Raw genomic sequence first — 18,175 nt, 5'->3', positions numbered from 1 at the left:
GGGGGGGAAACAAGTTTATTGGTTTAAAGAAACAGTCCAGGCCTTGAAGAGAATAAGGGGAATGCTTTTGCGCTCAATCTGAGTAATCTACCTAAATTAGTTACAGTATGTTGACATTCCTTCCATCTGGTGTCTTTCCATGCAATGGTATTTTTATTACTCCTCTAGCAACCGCAGACAGAAGTACCTTTCCACAGATACAAAGTGTTTCTTTATTGAAAGTTCAGCCAATCAAAAATCACAGGCCTGCATGTGTTTATTTTTAGGTATATAAAGCTATAAAATCCGCACAGCCAAAAAACCATTTAATGCTCCATTACTCTGTTAATGTAACAGCCGATAAATTGCTCCTGCAGCTATCACTTTCTAGCGAGGGTTATAACAAACTGTAAAACTTGTTGAGTGTTATGTTAAGTACTGGGATGGCTGTACACTTTTCATCCACTGTTAAAAGCAGATTTAAAAGGGTTAGTTTAACTTCATAAAAGAAGATATTCAATCGTTTATTTTATACATAGTAGCAACACCAGTAGTATAGCTTTTTTTTTAAAAAAAGAATTAAAAGTTTCAGGTTTGTATTTTATTTAAAAAGTTTGTCGTCTTTCAGGCATATCTGAAGAATGGGGCTATTTCATGCCTTACAAAGAACTGTCTGAATGTTACCTTCATACTGCAACAGAACCACAAAAACAATTATCTTGGGTTTCCTACAAGTACCAAGTACAGTTTTAACTTTACACAATTTCCATCATTAGACCCAGACTTTAATGTGTAATATTTATCTCGACCAAATACTCGGTATCAGCACCGATAGCGATATTAGTATCGCTATCGGTGCATCCCTATTTAGAATATACAGCATGTGCAGGCCATCAAGCGCAACTTTCTATTTACACTTTGTTCATGCGCATTGTCCAAAATGTATGATTTCATCATGTTCATGCTCTAGACTAGCTATACAATAATGATGACCATAGTAGAGAACACTGGAGAACCATCATCAAAAAAGTTTACCAGTTAGTCTTAAAAATGATGGAGTTTTATTCTTGCTTGTTGCTGTAGGGATACAGGAAGTACCTCAGTTTACAGTAACCCTTTCTGACAGGTGTGACAGAACTGCCTAATTTATATTAAATCTAAGGTCTGGAGGACATCTGTTGTAACTACTTTCATTACATATATAGTACGCTTGTTGGTCAGCTGCAATGTGTTTGTACAGTGACACAGCTCGACTCCATGCACGGTGGGTGAATGCTGCAGTCGAAAAGGTGTCTCTAGACTTTTATCCAGAATGTAAAAGCAGTATATTCAAGACCAAACAACTGAAAGAAGGGGCTACATTTCAGCAGATTATTCCAAACTCTGGCCTGTGAGCATACAAAGCATAATAAGGACACAAAGCTATTAAGTCAAAAACATTAAAGGGCCAATTAGGGTTACTAAAGTAGTATAAAGGGGAAGCCCTGTTAGAGGCCTGAATAGTGTTACATAAAGAAAGTCCTGGATAAGGCCTCCTGCTTGCACATTGCCTAGCATCTCTGAACAGGGACCAGACTCTGTTGTTTGGCTCTGCAGTAGTTATAACAACGGGTCAACAGAGGTGGCAAGTGGTTACTTGCATAACTGAGACAAGGCAAGGAAAGAAGAGCTTGCATGGAAAAGAGTTTTCCCACTAAATTCTCAGGGCTTGTCCTAGTGGGCCTACACATGTGTGGTACAAAAGGAGAGACACCCAACAATATTTATAGTAGCCCTCCTTAAGTCCATGTCCACCATTTAAATCAATTTGCATTCCATGGTGACTGCCTCAAAGATTTTACACTGAAGTCCGCCAAAGTGAAAAACCTGGGACCAGTGGTTCAATAACATAATGTATCCTTATCTGCTTGTAAACCAGCAATATAGTCAAGGTACTATTTAGCAAGATTTTGTCAATGCAGTTCCTGTAGTTGATCAAACAATATGCTTCCCTAGATCTCTGGTTTGATAGCTATATAGGTGTAAAATATTTATGTGCGGAAATCCAAGTACAGTGGAATGTTACAGCAGAAAGATCATTTAGTTCTTGACATTCTGCCAGTTGCCGGTCACAAGATGACAAGGTTTTAGTTCATGGTGCTATCAAAGGAAAACAATGAGAAGTCTGGCACAGTCTGACGTCACTGCCCAGCCAGACAGGAAATTAATTAGAACTAAGGTCTAATTGAGAGGTAAAATGATGCCAGATTTATTATCCTTGTTCTATGTTGAGAGTCTGCTTATTATTTGTTTTTCATCTCATTTCATTGCCTATGCAAGTTCACCTCATTCCAGTATACTCTGTGGGACTATACCATTTAAAAAACTAGTCAAAAGCTATTTTTAACCTAAAGTCTGCATTGTACAACAATAAAAGTCATTTTCGACCTAACATTTTGCATATTATGGTCTTTTTTTGAGCAATAAGAAATAATTTCTTATGACATAAGATATTCAAGCAAAATGACATTTCCTGCAATACAAGACATAACACCATAACTCAGTGTGATTAGTATCAATATATTTGAAAATTAGATGGAGGAGTTCTTAAATAGGACGTTTGTAATCTTAGAAGCATGGCATATGCTCCTGCATCAGTAGGTAAAAATGTGTGTTCTCCTGAATCATTTGGAGGAGATATTTAGGCAGGATTAAGCCTAAATTGGGTTCATTTTATGTTTAAAAGAGAACTATGAGGTGAGTGATTTTCACTCAACCTCATAGTTCGAGCCGACGTGTGACAATTAAACTGTCACATGTCGGCTCAATCGATCGGGAAGTGAGCGAACACATACTGTCGCTCACTCACTTCTTGATCCTGTCCCTGCAGAGAGCCGTGACTGTCACTCATGGCTCCCTGCATGGATTCCCCCCCTCACCTATCCGATCCTCCAGCGTTGACTGGAGGAACAGACGGGGGGCGGGGCTGGTATAGCTGGCTCTCCCTCTAGATAGGCAGAGCCAGCTGTCAATCACGCAGCTGGGTGGATCTCGACAGAAATGTCGGGATCTGTTCCGGCGGCGGCGGCAGCCTCGGTATACCACGAGCTGTAGCTCACGGTATACTCAGCTTTGGGTCACGGGAGGACGCTAGTTTATGTCCTCCCGTGACCCTTAGGAGAACTATGGGGAAAAGCACTGACCCCATAGTTCTCCTTTAATGTAATGTATCTATAGAGAATCCAACTCCATCAATATCAACCAAGATTTAAAGTGGAATATCTAATAGCATAATGACCAAATCTGCCCTTGTAAGCTTCTACTTAAACTCTACGTCTCTAGCAGAAGGGAGTTAGGTCTGATACTGCCCCTAGAGGCAGCCACTGTACCTTTAGAGCTGCAGCTAACGATTATTTTCAAAATCGATTAGTTAGCCGATTATTAAGTTCGATTAATCGGTTAATCGGATAAAAAATAAAATACATTTTTAAAAAATGGCTCCAGTGATGGGACTACTAGTTTGTAGATTGCAGTCCATCACAGGAGCAAGCTTGGAGCGGTAGTGTGGTGTACAATATAGTGAAATGAAAAGTGTAAAGTTATACAGCAATGAATGCAGAATGGCACCGGCTATAGAGGACTCCAAAACCCAGCAATAGTACATTATACAGCACAATGCAGAATACCACCAGCTATAGAGGAATACATCAAATCCCAGCAATAGTACATTATAGCTGGCGGTATTCTGCATTGCGCTGTATATTGTACTATTGCTGGGTGTTGTAGTCCTCTATAGCTAGTGGTATTCGGCATTGCACCACTGTATAATGTACTATTGCTGGGATTTGTTGTACTCTATAGCTGGTGGTATTCCACATTGCTGGTGGTATTCCTTGATTTGTAGTCCCCTATACAGCGCAATGCAGAATACCACCAGCTATATAGGAGTACAACAAATCTCAGCGAAGGGTCTGGAACTCGCTGCCTCAAGCAGTGATTTCCGCAAATAGTCTGGAATCATTCAAGAAGCTTTTGGACGATTTCCTGAGAGACCGTAATGTACAAGGGTACAGGTACTCTTAAGAATGAGAACACTCAGGGACCTATACACACACACACACACACACACACAAGGTTGGACTTGATGGACTTATGTCTTTATTCAACCTCAAATACTATGTAACTATTATACATACAGTGTACAATGTATTGCTGGGATTTGTATTCCTCTATAGCTGATGGTACATTGCTCTGTATAATATACAGCACAATGTACCATCAGCTATAGAGGAATACATATCCCAGCAATACATTATAGAGCACCATGTGTGGGTGGGAGTGCAGGCTTACCTGAGCAGTCTTCCAGCAACTTGCTTCTGAGCTCGGGCCTGTCTATCGGCGGCCGTCATCCGCCCACACCTGCTCCTCCTTACTTCTTTTCCCCGCGTCCCTGTGCCAATCGTGGATTTGGGCGGGCGGTGAGTGAGAGGCACGGAGGAGGTGCGGAGCGTGGATGAGGGCAGGTCTGGCAGCCGCGAGCGTGAGGTGGGGAGGAGGTGGGGCGCGCAGCGTGTGTGGAGCCGAACAGGGCCAACCAATCAGAAGCCGATTAATCGATTATTGAAAAAGTTGACAACTTTTTCAATAATCGATTATAATCGATTATGTTGATTAGTTGTTGCAGCCCCATGTACCTTACAGGATTATCCTTACTTAGAAGTTGCCAATGAAGCTTAATTGGAGCTCAACAGACGATGAAATTGAAAAAGAGAATACATTCCTTGTATTGTTCCAATATAAATAGAAAGTGAATATGTTTGTTTGTTCAAAAACCTTGCTGTTAAACATTTGATAGATGCACTAGAGACATTACATGTACACCAGACTACTCTGTAAACATTAGAAAGTATTCAGAAAGTGGCAACATAAATAAACCCTACCATAATTTAAAAAGGTACATGGTTGATTTCATCATAAATGCTTGTTGTCTTACACTTACTAGATTAAACCACTCTTGGATTTCTCTTGACATGGAGTGTTAAGGATTTTCCTTCATGGATTAAATGTATAATCTCAGAAGTAAGGTTTCTGGCAAAGACAGGTCGAGCTGCTCACTACTATTCAAGATGCAGTGTTAAGGATTTTCATGAAAGAAGCACTTTCCTTCATGGATTAAATTTATAATCTCAGAAGTAAGGTTTCTGGCAAAGACAGGTCTAGCTGCTCACTACTATTCAAGATGTTTTAAGTCACTTCAACAGTATTTTCCCCACAGCTGTACCATGCCGACTGCCAAAGTCTATCCTGCTGAGAGGATGGAATTTCTTCAGTCGGAGAACAGGGCCTATCTCTTCCACTTACGTTAGAAAATAAAAGTGCTTTGACTAACTGAAGAGTATCATTAGGATTGTAGGTCTTGTCACCGGTTTGTGGATGTACTAATTTTTAAAAGGAAACTGCCATAAGAAAAAACTGGTAGGGTTAAAGTAAGGGTACATGTCAACTTCTTGTCATAAGTCTGTTCTAGCATGACCCCAGAGCTCTCTAGCAGTGTATATGCAACTCTTAACTTTGCTTCAGCTCGGAGCTCAGTCATGGGCCCCAAATCCAGCAAGTAACCCACCGCAAGGAAAAACTACATCTGTTTCTGCGAGGCAGTATGTATGTGTTATGATAAGGCAGACAAGGCAATAGGATAAGGTATTGGTATAAGTGACTGCATTTATGGTGGTTTATACACTGTAAGTGATAATAGTTTATCTGAGGTTTATCAAAAGTAGAGGATACATTTAAGAGAGCATTTTTTTCTTCTGCATTTAAACCGACAACACAACAAACTCAAATGCAGTTACAAAAAAACAAAATGCTTTCTGAGAAAGAACAGTCTATGGGATCCCCATTTCTCTAGGGATCATTCACATGTAGAATAAAAAAGTAAGAGCTATGTGTGTGTCAATATCACTTCAGCATGCCATAAGGCACAGGTCTGAAACAAACAAAAAAATCCACTATGAGCCAGGAAGATCTTTCCTCATCTACTTCATATGTTAGTCATGATGATGCAGTGGCTGGGCACCAACACAGCATACCCTCCACTAACTGAAAAAAAAAGTAGGCTACCATTAAAAATTTAATCCCAAAAGTTGCCTGGCTGCCTCGGACTACAAACCTTTAATCCGCAAAAGCATGCAGCTAGTGATGTCAGAATACGTATATACTTGAACTGTTTAGCATCCCAGAAGCCATAGTGACAACATGACAGCCAGGCACCGTTGCACTGGATGAGTCAGTAATGGCAACCTACGGAATTTAGAACAATTCTTATTTTAAACAGGAAAAGCACAGCCAAACATTTTTCTAAAAGTTGGTAGTTGCCAAACTGTACAAATGCTATACTGCCCCCCTTTCCCTGTGCCTCACATAACACCACTCAAGTATGGCAAAAGATAAAAGATAGCTAAGGCACGGAACTGTGGTCGGCAGTTGGGAGTGTGCAGGTGTGCCTTGTCGACTGGGAGACAGAGATGACTGTGCAGAGATGTCCTATAACCAGTGGTAGGCAGAGAGGAGGATGTAGGTGTGCCCCCTACCCAGTGGGAGGCAGAGGGGAAAGTACAGGTCTGTCCCATAAACACTGGGAGGCAGAGGGGACAGTGCAGATGAGTCCTATAACCAGTGATAGGTAGAGAGCAGCGCACAGATGTGTCCAAAACCATTGGCAGCAGAAGGAAGCAGAAGCATTCAGGTGAGCCCCACAACCAGTGAAAGGTTAAGAAGAGCATGTAAGTGGGCCCCATAACTAGGTTTTTCTCATGGCTGGTTTTCTTAAAAATAAATGGGTTACAAAATCTGATTTGCATTCATTAGCAATCACCGATTTTACTAACTGCTTGGTGCTACTTTTTAAATGAATCATATGTATAATCCAATACAAAAGTGCTGCAGAAACCATATAGAATGACAAGAGATTGTGACTAAACCACGTGTTTCTATTATTCAGGCCTGCAGATAAATGTCTGGCAATGCTTCACAAGTTCTCCCAGGAATTTTGTCAGTCACAAAAATGATCTGTTTTTCTATAATTCATGAAGCATTTGCCCAATATGAATTTCTACACAATATACAGGCGATTCTGGTTTCCCTCCAGAGTGAAAGGAAATCCCCATTAGGTGTTTCTATTTGGCAAGGTGCACTTGGCAAGTACTTCTCTTGGACTGGGGTGTATACTTCCATCATCATTTTTCAAGAGATCACAGTGTGCACGGCTTGTTCCTATATTCCCTTTTGTTTTAATCCACAACATTCTTTTGCAATTTCACTCACAGAACTATCTCCTTGCCTGATTCTTTAAAACATAAACTTGGCTTGCCGTGACACAATGCACAACCCATCATACTATCACGCCCGTCGCCTTGTCTTGGCTGATGCTTTCCTCGGTGGGTAGGAGGTAGCCTCATGTAAACTAAAGGGAACCCTCTGGATGATTACTTGTGTGATACGTCTAACTTCTTTCACTTTCCCATCTGGAGTAACAACATTTCTTGGCAGGAAAACTTTAGGTTACTTTGGGACAGTCAGATCTGTTTTCTGGAGCACAAACTTCGGTTATTACAATGGTCAGTAAATGATTCACATAACACTTCTATCAGCTTTTTTTTTTCTTCATGTCATGTTATGATTTATTGTTCTGAAAAGCACTGTACAAATGTTTGACATTTTTTCAATTCAAATAGTGTATTAGAACTAAAATAGGGAAGTGTGCTAACGCATCACATTTTTCGAAAAGAGCAAGTTTTAGTCCTGCTTCTGATAATTTCGGTATGGATTTAGCAACCAATACCACTGCAAAGCGCCTGTTGAGATGGACAAACAAATAGAATTTAGAATCCAGGAGCCAACAACCCGGCTTCCTCTGAGATCTATTGAAAAATGCCCCAAGAAAGTAGCGCCAGCTGTACACCTGTACCCATCAGACATTACACCATGGGATTCTATGACTCAGGTAAGCTGTCTATTTTGAATTTCTTCAGAATAAGAAACCTTGTGCAAGTTGTAACAGGAGCAGCGATCTAAGTGAGACAGGCATATTCCTCACAGTCCATTGTTCCAATTAACCATATGTGGCCAGACCTGGAGTGAACCCAACCTATCCCAAAATGATTCTAAGGTAATAACAGCTCTAAAATGTTGCCAGCTTGTGGTGCTTGAAAGCATTCGTCTTTAAAGCTGAACTCCAGGCAGATATAAAAAAGACAATTGATGGAGCTTTGTAATCATTACTACCTAATTAAACACATTTTCAAATGCAAGCAGTGTAAGAACTTGAATTTGAGCCGATATCAGCCTCTTGCAGTCCAAGTAAGGTCTGGTTCACACCCGAGCGTTTTTATGCATGTATAAATGCGCAAAACACAAAAACCAATACATTCCTATGGGGTTCGTTCACACCTGCGTGTTCATACATAATGTACAAAAACGCAGAAGGCAGCAAAAAGGTACATGCGAAATTCTCAGGGCGGTTGTAGCCGCAAACTAACGGAAAAACGCATGTCTATTGCAAATTGCGCGTTTTTGTCCGCACCTATGACCACGTGGATTTCCAAATATGCAGGTGTGAACCAGGCTTTAAAGAGCTGGAGCAAGTACAAAGGGCTAATCAGTTTATGAGCTGACAAAAGGAGCATGCTGATAGGGGGAGAAAGCAGAGTAACAGAGAGATGAGGTCAACACTGTGCTGCTTCAGGTGGGTGTAAAGTGGGTTGAATGATCCTGGACAGAAAAAAATTTAGCAGCATTAAAAAAAAAGTACTGTGGGGTAAATATTACAGCAAAGGTTGGTTTTGTTATTGTTAATATTTTAATGACCTATTCATTTTTGTCCTCTTCTTTTTGTCAAGCATTCTGCTTTGAATTGACCCATGCATCATCATTCTGTAGCCTTAAACAACCCCACACTGCAAGGGTTAAGTGATCGTTTATATCTAGGTGCTAGAAAAAAAAAAAAGGTTACACTCACCAGACCATCAGACGGCTTCCGTGTCTCTCCCCCTCTCCTGCAGTGGTCTAAGGATCCTGGTGTCATCACGCTCTATACACTGTACATAGCCTGTGTATAGATGTGACGACACTGAGAAACAGTCTATCTGCGCACAGGAGGAGGAGACACTTCAGTGATCACCGAAGCAGGGAGCCGGCGGATAGTCTGGTGAATATAACTTTTTATTTTTAGCACCTAGACAAAAACAAGCACTTAAACAGAATATTGGTACCCGATATCGATTATAGGCCTAAAAGGTGGCCCATAATCGGTATTGGGATTGGTACCGGAAAATCCATATGGGTCGTCTGCTAGTACAGCACAGGTTGGCACTTTGAGGTACATAAGTTGTTTTAGTGATGCAGTTTTGGGAAATTAGGCTCAAAAAGGTTCGCCATCACAGGTCTAGGCTATAAACTTCTGCCCAAGTCAACTACTGCCGGAGACTGTTGCATCTCTGGAACAGAAAATTAAGGGAAATGTACCGAATGGGAGAAATATGGCAAAAAAATTAACTGTCAGACTAACTTGTCCCTGCTCTTCATGATTTAACCAGTTGACATCCGCGGTGTTAAACCCCCTTCCCATCCAGGCCATTTTTCAGTATTCAGCGCTGCGGTACCTTGACTGACATTTATTCCGTCATGCAACGCTGTATTGAAATTAATTTTATACCCTTTTTTAGGGACAGATAGAGCTTTCTTTTGGTGGTATTTAATCACCACTGGGGGTTTTATTTTTTACTATATTAAGGAAAAATTACCGAAATGTAAAAAAAAAAAAAACAGTTTCCCCTATATTAAATGATAAAACATTTATTATTACCCAATTTTTTGGTAAAATGTAAAAGACGGGGTCACGTCGCGTAAAAAGACACCAAACATGTCAAGCCTTAAAATTGCGAAACCTCAAAAAACGATAATATCCAAAATTGGCCATAGGTGACGCTTTAAAAGCTGTTACCGCTCATCAGTTTAGTGTTATCAGTGATTGATGGCCCTAAAATGATTGCTCTCACTGCGATGTTCGCGGCGATATGTAACATGTGTAGCGCAATTGTCGTTTTTGTGCGCTGGGGCACCGGGCGCGTATTTACGTTTATAGGTGCGTAAACGCGGGGGTGGGGGAGTTAAACATTTTTTCACTTTTTTTATATGTGACTTTTATTTTATTTTACTTTTTTATATGTGACTTTTATTTATATATATTTTTTTTGCACTTATTGTTCTTGCTATTATATAGGGGGATAACAATCCCCCTATATAATAGCAAAGGCACACTGACAGGTCCTCTTTATGGAGACATTAGGGGTCTCTAGGACCCCTAAAGTCACCTGTGGACCCCAAAAGATAATGCTGCAGTGCCGTCCGTCCGTTTTTTTACAACGGGCGGACGGCAAGTGGTTAAAGCTATAAAGAATATTTGTAGCCATACATACACTTTAAGTATGAGCATGACCAACTTAAAAAAAAATGCTTAATCCAATTCTCAAGCATGTAAATCAGAAAGTCTAGGAGGGAATCATTCCAGTTGGACCAATTTGTTTTGACATTACATGTCCCAGTGTTACATCAAATATTCTGTTATTGGCATTATCTCAAAAACATGAATTTGGGGGGGAAAAAAAGCAACCTTAAAAGGTTTGTAATAGAGACATAGCTGCATTTAGAAAAGACAACAATATAGACTGCATTCATTGTCCAATGAGTTAAATCGGCTAGACAGATTTACAGTCCAGCAAGTAAAAACTAATTTTTAAGACTCAGATAAAAGGAATATGAAAGTCTGGTATATCATACCCAATTGCATTATATAACTGTATAACTGTAAACACATTTACTTGTTCAGAGTAATGTGCAGTGCTGTATCCCACACAAACACAAGAAGACTGGCAAGCAGTCAAAGATGAAAGGAAAAAGCTGGCCATCAGGTGACTCCAGCAAATGCCAGCACCTTACCTTCATATATACTTATGATGTGCGGGTGGCTGAGTGACGACATGATTTCAATCTCTCTTCTGATGTGAACCATATCTTGCTCATCTCTTATTTTGTCCTTACGGATAGATTTTATGGCAACCTGGAATATTTAAAACATTAAGGGTTACTCCGGGAACAGAACAAAAATCAACACAGATGTTGTTTGCTGGCAATTAATACGTGCAGACTGGGCTAAAAGCAAAAGGTCTGTTCTGTGAATTATACAAACATATTAGCCAGTACGCAAGATAATAATAATTCAGGAGCCATTTGAAGGTTAATTTTATAGCACTCAAAAAATAATGCAGTGCACATCAGAATACATTAGATGCTTCGCAGTGTGTGGGCTGTGTAAAAGTAACAAATAATAAATCTAATGGTTAGAATAATTTTTTGTTTACTATACAGCCCACACACTATGCAGTGCTGCACCCAATATCAGATGACTGTCCAATTTCCATAGAAATCAGACTCTGACAGTAGCGGAAAACACCATGAATAATACATTCAACATTATTCCATATTTAGCAAATATCATAAGGTAGTAAGGCACCATTTCTTAGTTAAAGGAGAACTATGGGGTCAGTGTTTTTCCCCATAGTTCTCCTAAGGGTCACGGGAGGACACAAACTAGCGTCCTCCTGTGACCCAGTAAAAAATCATCTCTGCATGTACTCATACACAGTTCTGGACAACAATCAGTCCTCTTGTAGCAGAAGAGATCTATAGATTACTTTTGAAATGTTTCTGCTGACACCAGTAGCAGGACAAAGATAAATATGGTGCATGGCTCCCAACGTTTCATATCCTATTTATGCTGAAAGCACACAGTAAATGTACACTTATTAAAAAAAAAAAAAATGATTGGGGTCATTTTGCACTGTTATATGGAGAAGTACCCATCTCACGCAGCCCCTAGAAAAACGCCTGTTTTGCTTATACTTGACATACTGAAACCCACATAGTAAAAAGCAGTTGTTTTCATCCTGAATCACTTTATGTTTCAAAGATGTTATCAACCAACAATTCCACAAATAAGATCTCAATGTGACGCTTTTCCTAGGAAAATACAGGTGCTTCAGTATAAAATGGCTCTTTGCTTTACGTGCTGAAAGGTTCCTAAGCAAACAGTTGAGTTTTTCCAAAGCTACTTGTTGCAGATGTTTGTATGCCATATATACTCATTACAGTCCAGCCTAGTAGAAATCACAAGCTAGGGCTCAATTAGCTGGGCTGCAGAGGGTAGGTACAACTTCTCCTGGGCCAAAGTGTCCAAGGTGGCCATGTACATCTGCTGTTCACCTTCATTTACCAGCTATGGGCTCAAGTTTTTATAGAGCAGAAGAGCTTTGCTCTTTCCTCTGCCTCCCTTTCAGGTCATCTGAGGTGGGAAGAGCTTTTAGTAGGCTTACAGAAAAAGAAGAATCTACACCCTATCTTATCAATGTAATTAGAAGCCCAAGTACTAAACATGATCAGAGACACAAGGAGGCAGTTTCAGATTTTGCACCAAAACCCTGTAACTTTCCCCTGCTCAGAGGTTTTTGATTGGCACTGTAAAGACTCTCAGAGCTATTGACCAGGCTCAATGGTAGGTAGTCTAGTGTTTGGATTCCAATTCTTTGAGAAACTAATACATTTAGAAATGGCTCTGATGTAGGGCTGCAACAACTAATCGACTAAGTCGATTATAATCGATGATTGAATTAGTTGTCAACGTTTTCAATCATCGATTAATCGGCTTTCAATTAGTTGGCCCTTTCACGGCTCCACACGCGCCGCACCTCCTCCCCGCCTCACGCTCGCCGCAGCCAGACCCGCCTGCATCTACGCTCTACACGCCGCACCTCCTCCCCGCCTCACGCTCACCGCCCGCCCACATCCATGACCGGCACAGACGCCGGGAGAAGAAGTAAGGAGGAGCAGGCGTGGGGGGGATGACAGCCACTGACAGACAGGCCCGATCTCAGAAGCAAGTTGCTGGAAGACTGCTCAGGTAAGCCTGCACTTCCCTCCCCCCCACATGGTGCTCTATAATGTATTGCTGGGATGGTGGGATTTGTATTCCTCAATAACTGATGGTACATTGTGCTGTATATTATACAGAGCACTGTACCATCAGCTATAGAGGAATACAAATCCCAGCAATACATTATACACTGTATGTATATTGTACTATTACTGGGATTTGTTATATTCCTATATAGCTGGTGGTATTCTGCATTGCGGTGTGTAATATATTATTGCTGAGATTTGTTGTACTCCTCTATAGCTGGTGGTATTCTGCATTGTGCTGTATAGAGGACTACAAATCCCAGCAATAATACATTATACAGTGCAATGTGGAATTTCACCAGCTATAGAGGAGTACAACAAATCCCAGCAATAATACATTATACAGTGGTGCAATGCAGAATACCACCAGCTATAGAGGACTACAAAACCCAGCAATAGTACATTATACAGCACAATGCAGAATACTGCCAGCTATAATGTACTATTGCTTGGATGTGTAGTCCTCTATAGCCGGTGCCATTCTGCATTGATTGCTGTATAATTTTACACTTTCCATTTCACTATATTGCACACCACACTTTTTTTTTTTACTTCCACCGCTCCAAGTTTGCTCCTGTGATGGACTACAATCTCAATACAAACTAGTACTCCCATCACTGGAGCCATTTTTTAAAATCCAGATTAAATCGAACTTAATAATCAGCTAACTAATCGATTTTGAAAATAATCATTAGCTGCAGCTCTACTCTGATCTCTCCAGAAAACTCAATTATTTGAAGAATTATACAAAGCACCTTTGTTCTTAAAGAAGAACTCCGGGATTTCAAAAAACTAACCCTTGCAGTGGAGATACCCCTGCACTGCAAGGGTTAAGTACTCATTTTGGTCTGGGGCAAAAATAAAGAAATAATCACCGGATCCTCTGTCCAACGGCAGTGACCACTCCACTCTCTCCAACTCCGCACAGGCTATGGTATGTCCCTCGGCATCCTCACATCTAATGGACTGCAATAGATGTGATAAATCACGGCTCCTTAGATTGACGGAGCCCAGGGGCGAAAAGGCTGAGGGGACTGGTCTAACAGTCAGGCAAGACCAAGGATTGATCACCCCTAGACAAAACAAGCACTTAAAGAATAGCTTTACCCATATCTTTAAAATAACAAAGGCACCTTTAGAAATGACAATCTGCAAATAGATAGTTCTTGATAATTGCCAGCTTTTTATTCTTTATATATCTTATTTTTCTTTTCTTCCCCAGTCTTCTCAGAGTGGCCATTTTTTACTGAGGGCAGATTACTAGATTTTCTTTACTTCCTGGAACACTGGCACATGTGACTAGGACATGTGACCATACACATACATCATCTCAGGGCGAGGAAAATGCCTTTCCCTGAGATCTTTTGCGATTACAGGTGATATTTCCCAGCAATTCTCTGCTGATGTAACCTTCCCAGGATGCAACGCTTGGGCACAAACGATGTAACACAATTACATCGTGCCCAAGGGGACCAGGAAGTAGGTAAAGCATTTGTAAGTAAATTAAAAATATGTTTAACTAATGAATGTAAGATGATTTTATGTCAGATAGCAGAGCTGCATGCTGATGTGATTTTTAGTGAAAGAGGGTAAAGGTCCACTTTAACCCTTGCAGTCCGGGGGTAAACCATTTAAGGATGGGTAATTACAGACATTCAAGTTCTATCAAAATATTTCTGTCTGTACCCCTGTTGCAAATTCTCTCTCAGTTGTTTTCTGGTGAAACCGTTGTCTCTGCGACAGGAAGTGAGGGGAAATCTCTCTAACAGAGACCTAGATAGCAGTAAAACCCTGTTAAATAGTTCAGATCCTTGCCAGCTCTAATCCAAAAAAACAAATTGTCTGGGTATACATGTTATGCATACTATAAAATGTAACATGAGGTCTGTCAGACCGCTGATGTGTGCAGTAAGTCCCAGGCGTAAATGTCCATGAGTGCTTAGTCTTACTTTTGAGAGATAAAGGATCTCTGGTGTATAATGTGTCAGTCAAAAAGGACTGCTGAAAATAAAAGGTGATATGAGGTAAGAGTGAAGGCTTTGACGTCACCAAGATAACAGGCAAATATTTGGTCTGTCAGAATTGAACTAAAGACCTTTTCGTAATTTATTTTCCAAGTTGTCTAGTTTGCACTTCACATTTCTCTGAAAACATCTGGTGACAATCAAGCTCCTATTGACAGTGCTGGCAGCTGAAACATCCCCAAGAATGCTTTTCAGTCCTAGCACTTTAAAGTTAACAGGGAAGTGCAAATTCTCACTGCTAGGTGTTACAAAGTTTCTAGGCCATGGAACAACAAGGTGGAAAAATAATCCATCACACAAGTCTAATATACACTTATCCATATTTGCCTTAAATATTTATTCTTCTGAGCGTCAGAATACAATACAATAAATCAAATGCTCAACTGTTTTGTCACCGTATTCACTAGTGACCCAGTAAATAAATAACAAAATATATCCAATGAACAATGGAACAAACATACGGCTATGTGCGTTTGAAGACCTCTGAATTCATTGAGGGGAATTTATCATAACTGGAGCAGACACAATCTGGAGAAGCTGTGCATGGCAACCAATCAGCCTCTCTCTTCAGTTTGTTCAGTTAAGATTTGAAAATGAAAGAGAGAAGCTGATTGGTTGCCATGCACAGCTGCTCCAGTTTTGAAAAATCCCCCTCATTGTGTTTATAGCAAACTGCTCTATTAGCTTTGACGCAGATACTGATGGAGCTCAAATAGCCTACATCTAACATTTTATTACTTTTTTATTTTTAAGAAACCATTCCTTTCAGCAATGGTGGTAAACACACTTTAAGCATTGTATGGCATCTTATAAAGAGTTAATAAAGTACAAGCAGCAATGTCTTAAAAAAGGACTGTTGGAATAAAAAAAATTAAAAAAAAAAAACTTACCCTTGCAGAGGGTCTACCCCCAGCCCTGCAAGGGTTAAGTGTTCGTTTTGTCAAGGGGGCTCAAATAAAGCTGTATTACTCACCTGATCGTTCAGTGCTCACCTCTATTCCCCTCCGGCCGTGGAATGTCCCTTGGCGTCCTCACATCTAAGACACTTGCATTAAATGTGATGAAGTCACGGGTTCTTAAGGTGCCCATACACTGCTCGATTCTCGTACGAGAATCGCGGGAAATCCCACGATCGTCCGGGAATCGCACGATTCTCGGCTGGTTAGAACGGTGCTCGGAAGACAAATGCCGAACGGGCCGGTGTGCGCACGCGGTCATCGGAAGCCCGCCCCTCAGGGGGGCGGGCTTGCGATGATCGATAGTACGATCTGCCTGTCCAAGATGGGCAGATCGTACGTTTTTTTAATCACTTTACAACCATCGCAAGACTAAGGTCTTGCGATGGTTGTAAAGTGTATGGCCACCTTTTGACTGCTGGAGCCCAGGGAAAAAGAGGTTTTGGGGACCAATCTAGCAGTCCGGCAGTTCCGAGGGTCAGGTGAGTATATCTGCTTTATTTAAGCCTCCAGGACAAAACGAACACTTAACCCTTGCAATGTGGGGGTAGAGCCATTGAAAGGCTATTTTTTTTCTTAATTCCTGAAGTTTTCTTTAAATTGAATGGTATGATATAATTTTAAAACTCTTTTGGTTTCACTCTGATCATGCAAACATATTGACACTATTGGGTTAACTTAAAAAAATGGAGAAATAGGAAGTGAGTGAAAATCACTCAACCTCATAGTTCGAGACGACGTGTGACAAAGAAGCTGTCACAGGTCGGCTCTATAGATCGGGAAGCGAGCGAACACATACCGTCACTCGCTCATTTCCCAATCATCTCCCTGCAGTGAGCGGTGACTGTCAGTCAACGCTCCCCGCAGGGATTCCCCTCTCGGATCCTCCCGCGCTGACTGGAGGAATGAATGGGGGAGGGGGCGGGTACAGCTGGCTCTGCCTCTAGATAGGCAGAGCCAGCTGTCACTAACACAGCTGGGTGGATCCTGACAATATTGTCGGGAATACGTCCCAGCTGCGGCGCTCTCAGTATATCGCGGGCAACAGGTTGCTATATACTGAGCTTTGGGCCACCGGAGGAGGTTAGTATATGTCCTCCCGTGACCCTAAAGAGAACTATGGGGAAAAACAAACACTTACCATATAGTTCTCTTTTAAAAAATGTCCACCTAGATATACACTGTGCAGATGCCGTTCACACAAAACTAGTGCCCTTACAGTGCATTGTCGCTGCAACTTCAGTGCATGTGACCTGAAATCAGAGGAGCTATAGAGCCTGCCTAATAAAAATACATATATTTTAAAGCACTTCCACCTTCACTCCATATGTTAGTTACCAAATCCCACCGATTGGAGGGATCTGCAACAGCTGAGTGAACCTTTGATGCTACGGTAGTGCTGGGCAAACTATAAGTTCATTACACAGCAGCAGTAAAAGATGGAAAATATCCAAGCTATAATGTAGGACAGATCACAAAATCACACTAATGCTATAACCTTATCTTACCCAGAAGGAAATTAAACCAAACCAACAGTCACCTTCAGGCTCCATTCTCACCTGTGAATTGAGCCGATAACATGAGTCTCATGAATTCCTCAGAATTTAAACCGTTTCAGATAATCAATAAACCTATACAAATATACTGTATGCCTACAGACACATCTGACAGGAATTAAAAGAAAAGAAGACACCCATATACACTATAAACTCAGGTAACACAGTATATTTTGAGCATTTTCATTTTTTGTTCCATTTTGGTTAGTTCTGATGTTACAGTCAAGTAGATGCATCACTGATAGCAATGGTCACAGTTGCAAATTATGCATACATGTTATCACAAATCATCACTGCTATGGCTGTCTGGCATTTGGCCTTGCAAAGATAACATCAGAATTTGTAGTAGTCAATGCGAGGTCAAAATAAATTTAGATAAGTAGACTTCAATCGCTGTGCAAAAGGTCATCCCCATGGAGATGCTACCAGGGGGATGTTGAAAAATTCTAATTAAGAAGCCATAAATGGCTGGAATGCTTTGGATCAGTGAGGGTGAAATAGAAAAGTAAAACCAATGAATCTCAGTAAAATGATGGTCTAATCAATGTATCAGTCATCCCCTGCTGGGGCTTGGCCAGTATAAAGTAGGCTGCATTAAGATTTTCTACAA

The 18,175-nt window shown here is 40.8% G+C and overlaps 1 protein-coding gene across 1 annotated transcript in view; it reads right to left on the bottom strand.

The window, feature by feature from the left end:
• Positions 1–18,175, bottom strand: part of NUAK1 (NUAK family kinase 1) — an 88,581-nt gene that overhangs the window by 43,329 nt on the left and 27,077 nt on the right. The window contains exon 2 of the mRNA XM_018570016.1: positions 10,954–11,074. Coding sequence (XP_018425518.1) covers positions 10,954–11,074 — 121 coding nt within the window. The remainder of the gene's footprint in view (positions 1–10,953; positions 11,075–18,175) is intronic.

Source organism: Nanorana parkeri, unplaced genomic scaffold, assembly GCF_000935625.1.
Source record: "Nanorana parkeri isolate BGI_ZX_2015 unplaced genomic scaffold, ASM93562v1 scaffold1442, whole genome shotgun sequence".
Classification (NCBI taxonomy): domain Eukaryota; kingdom Metazoa; phylum Chordata; class Amphibia; order Anura; family Dicroglossidae; genus Nanorana; species Nanorana parkeri.
This window is presented reverse-complemented; position numbering and strand designations above follow the sequence as displayed.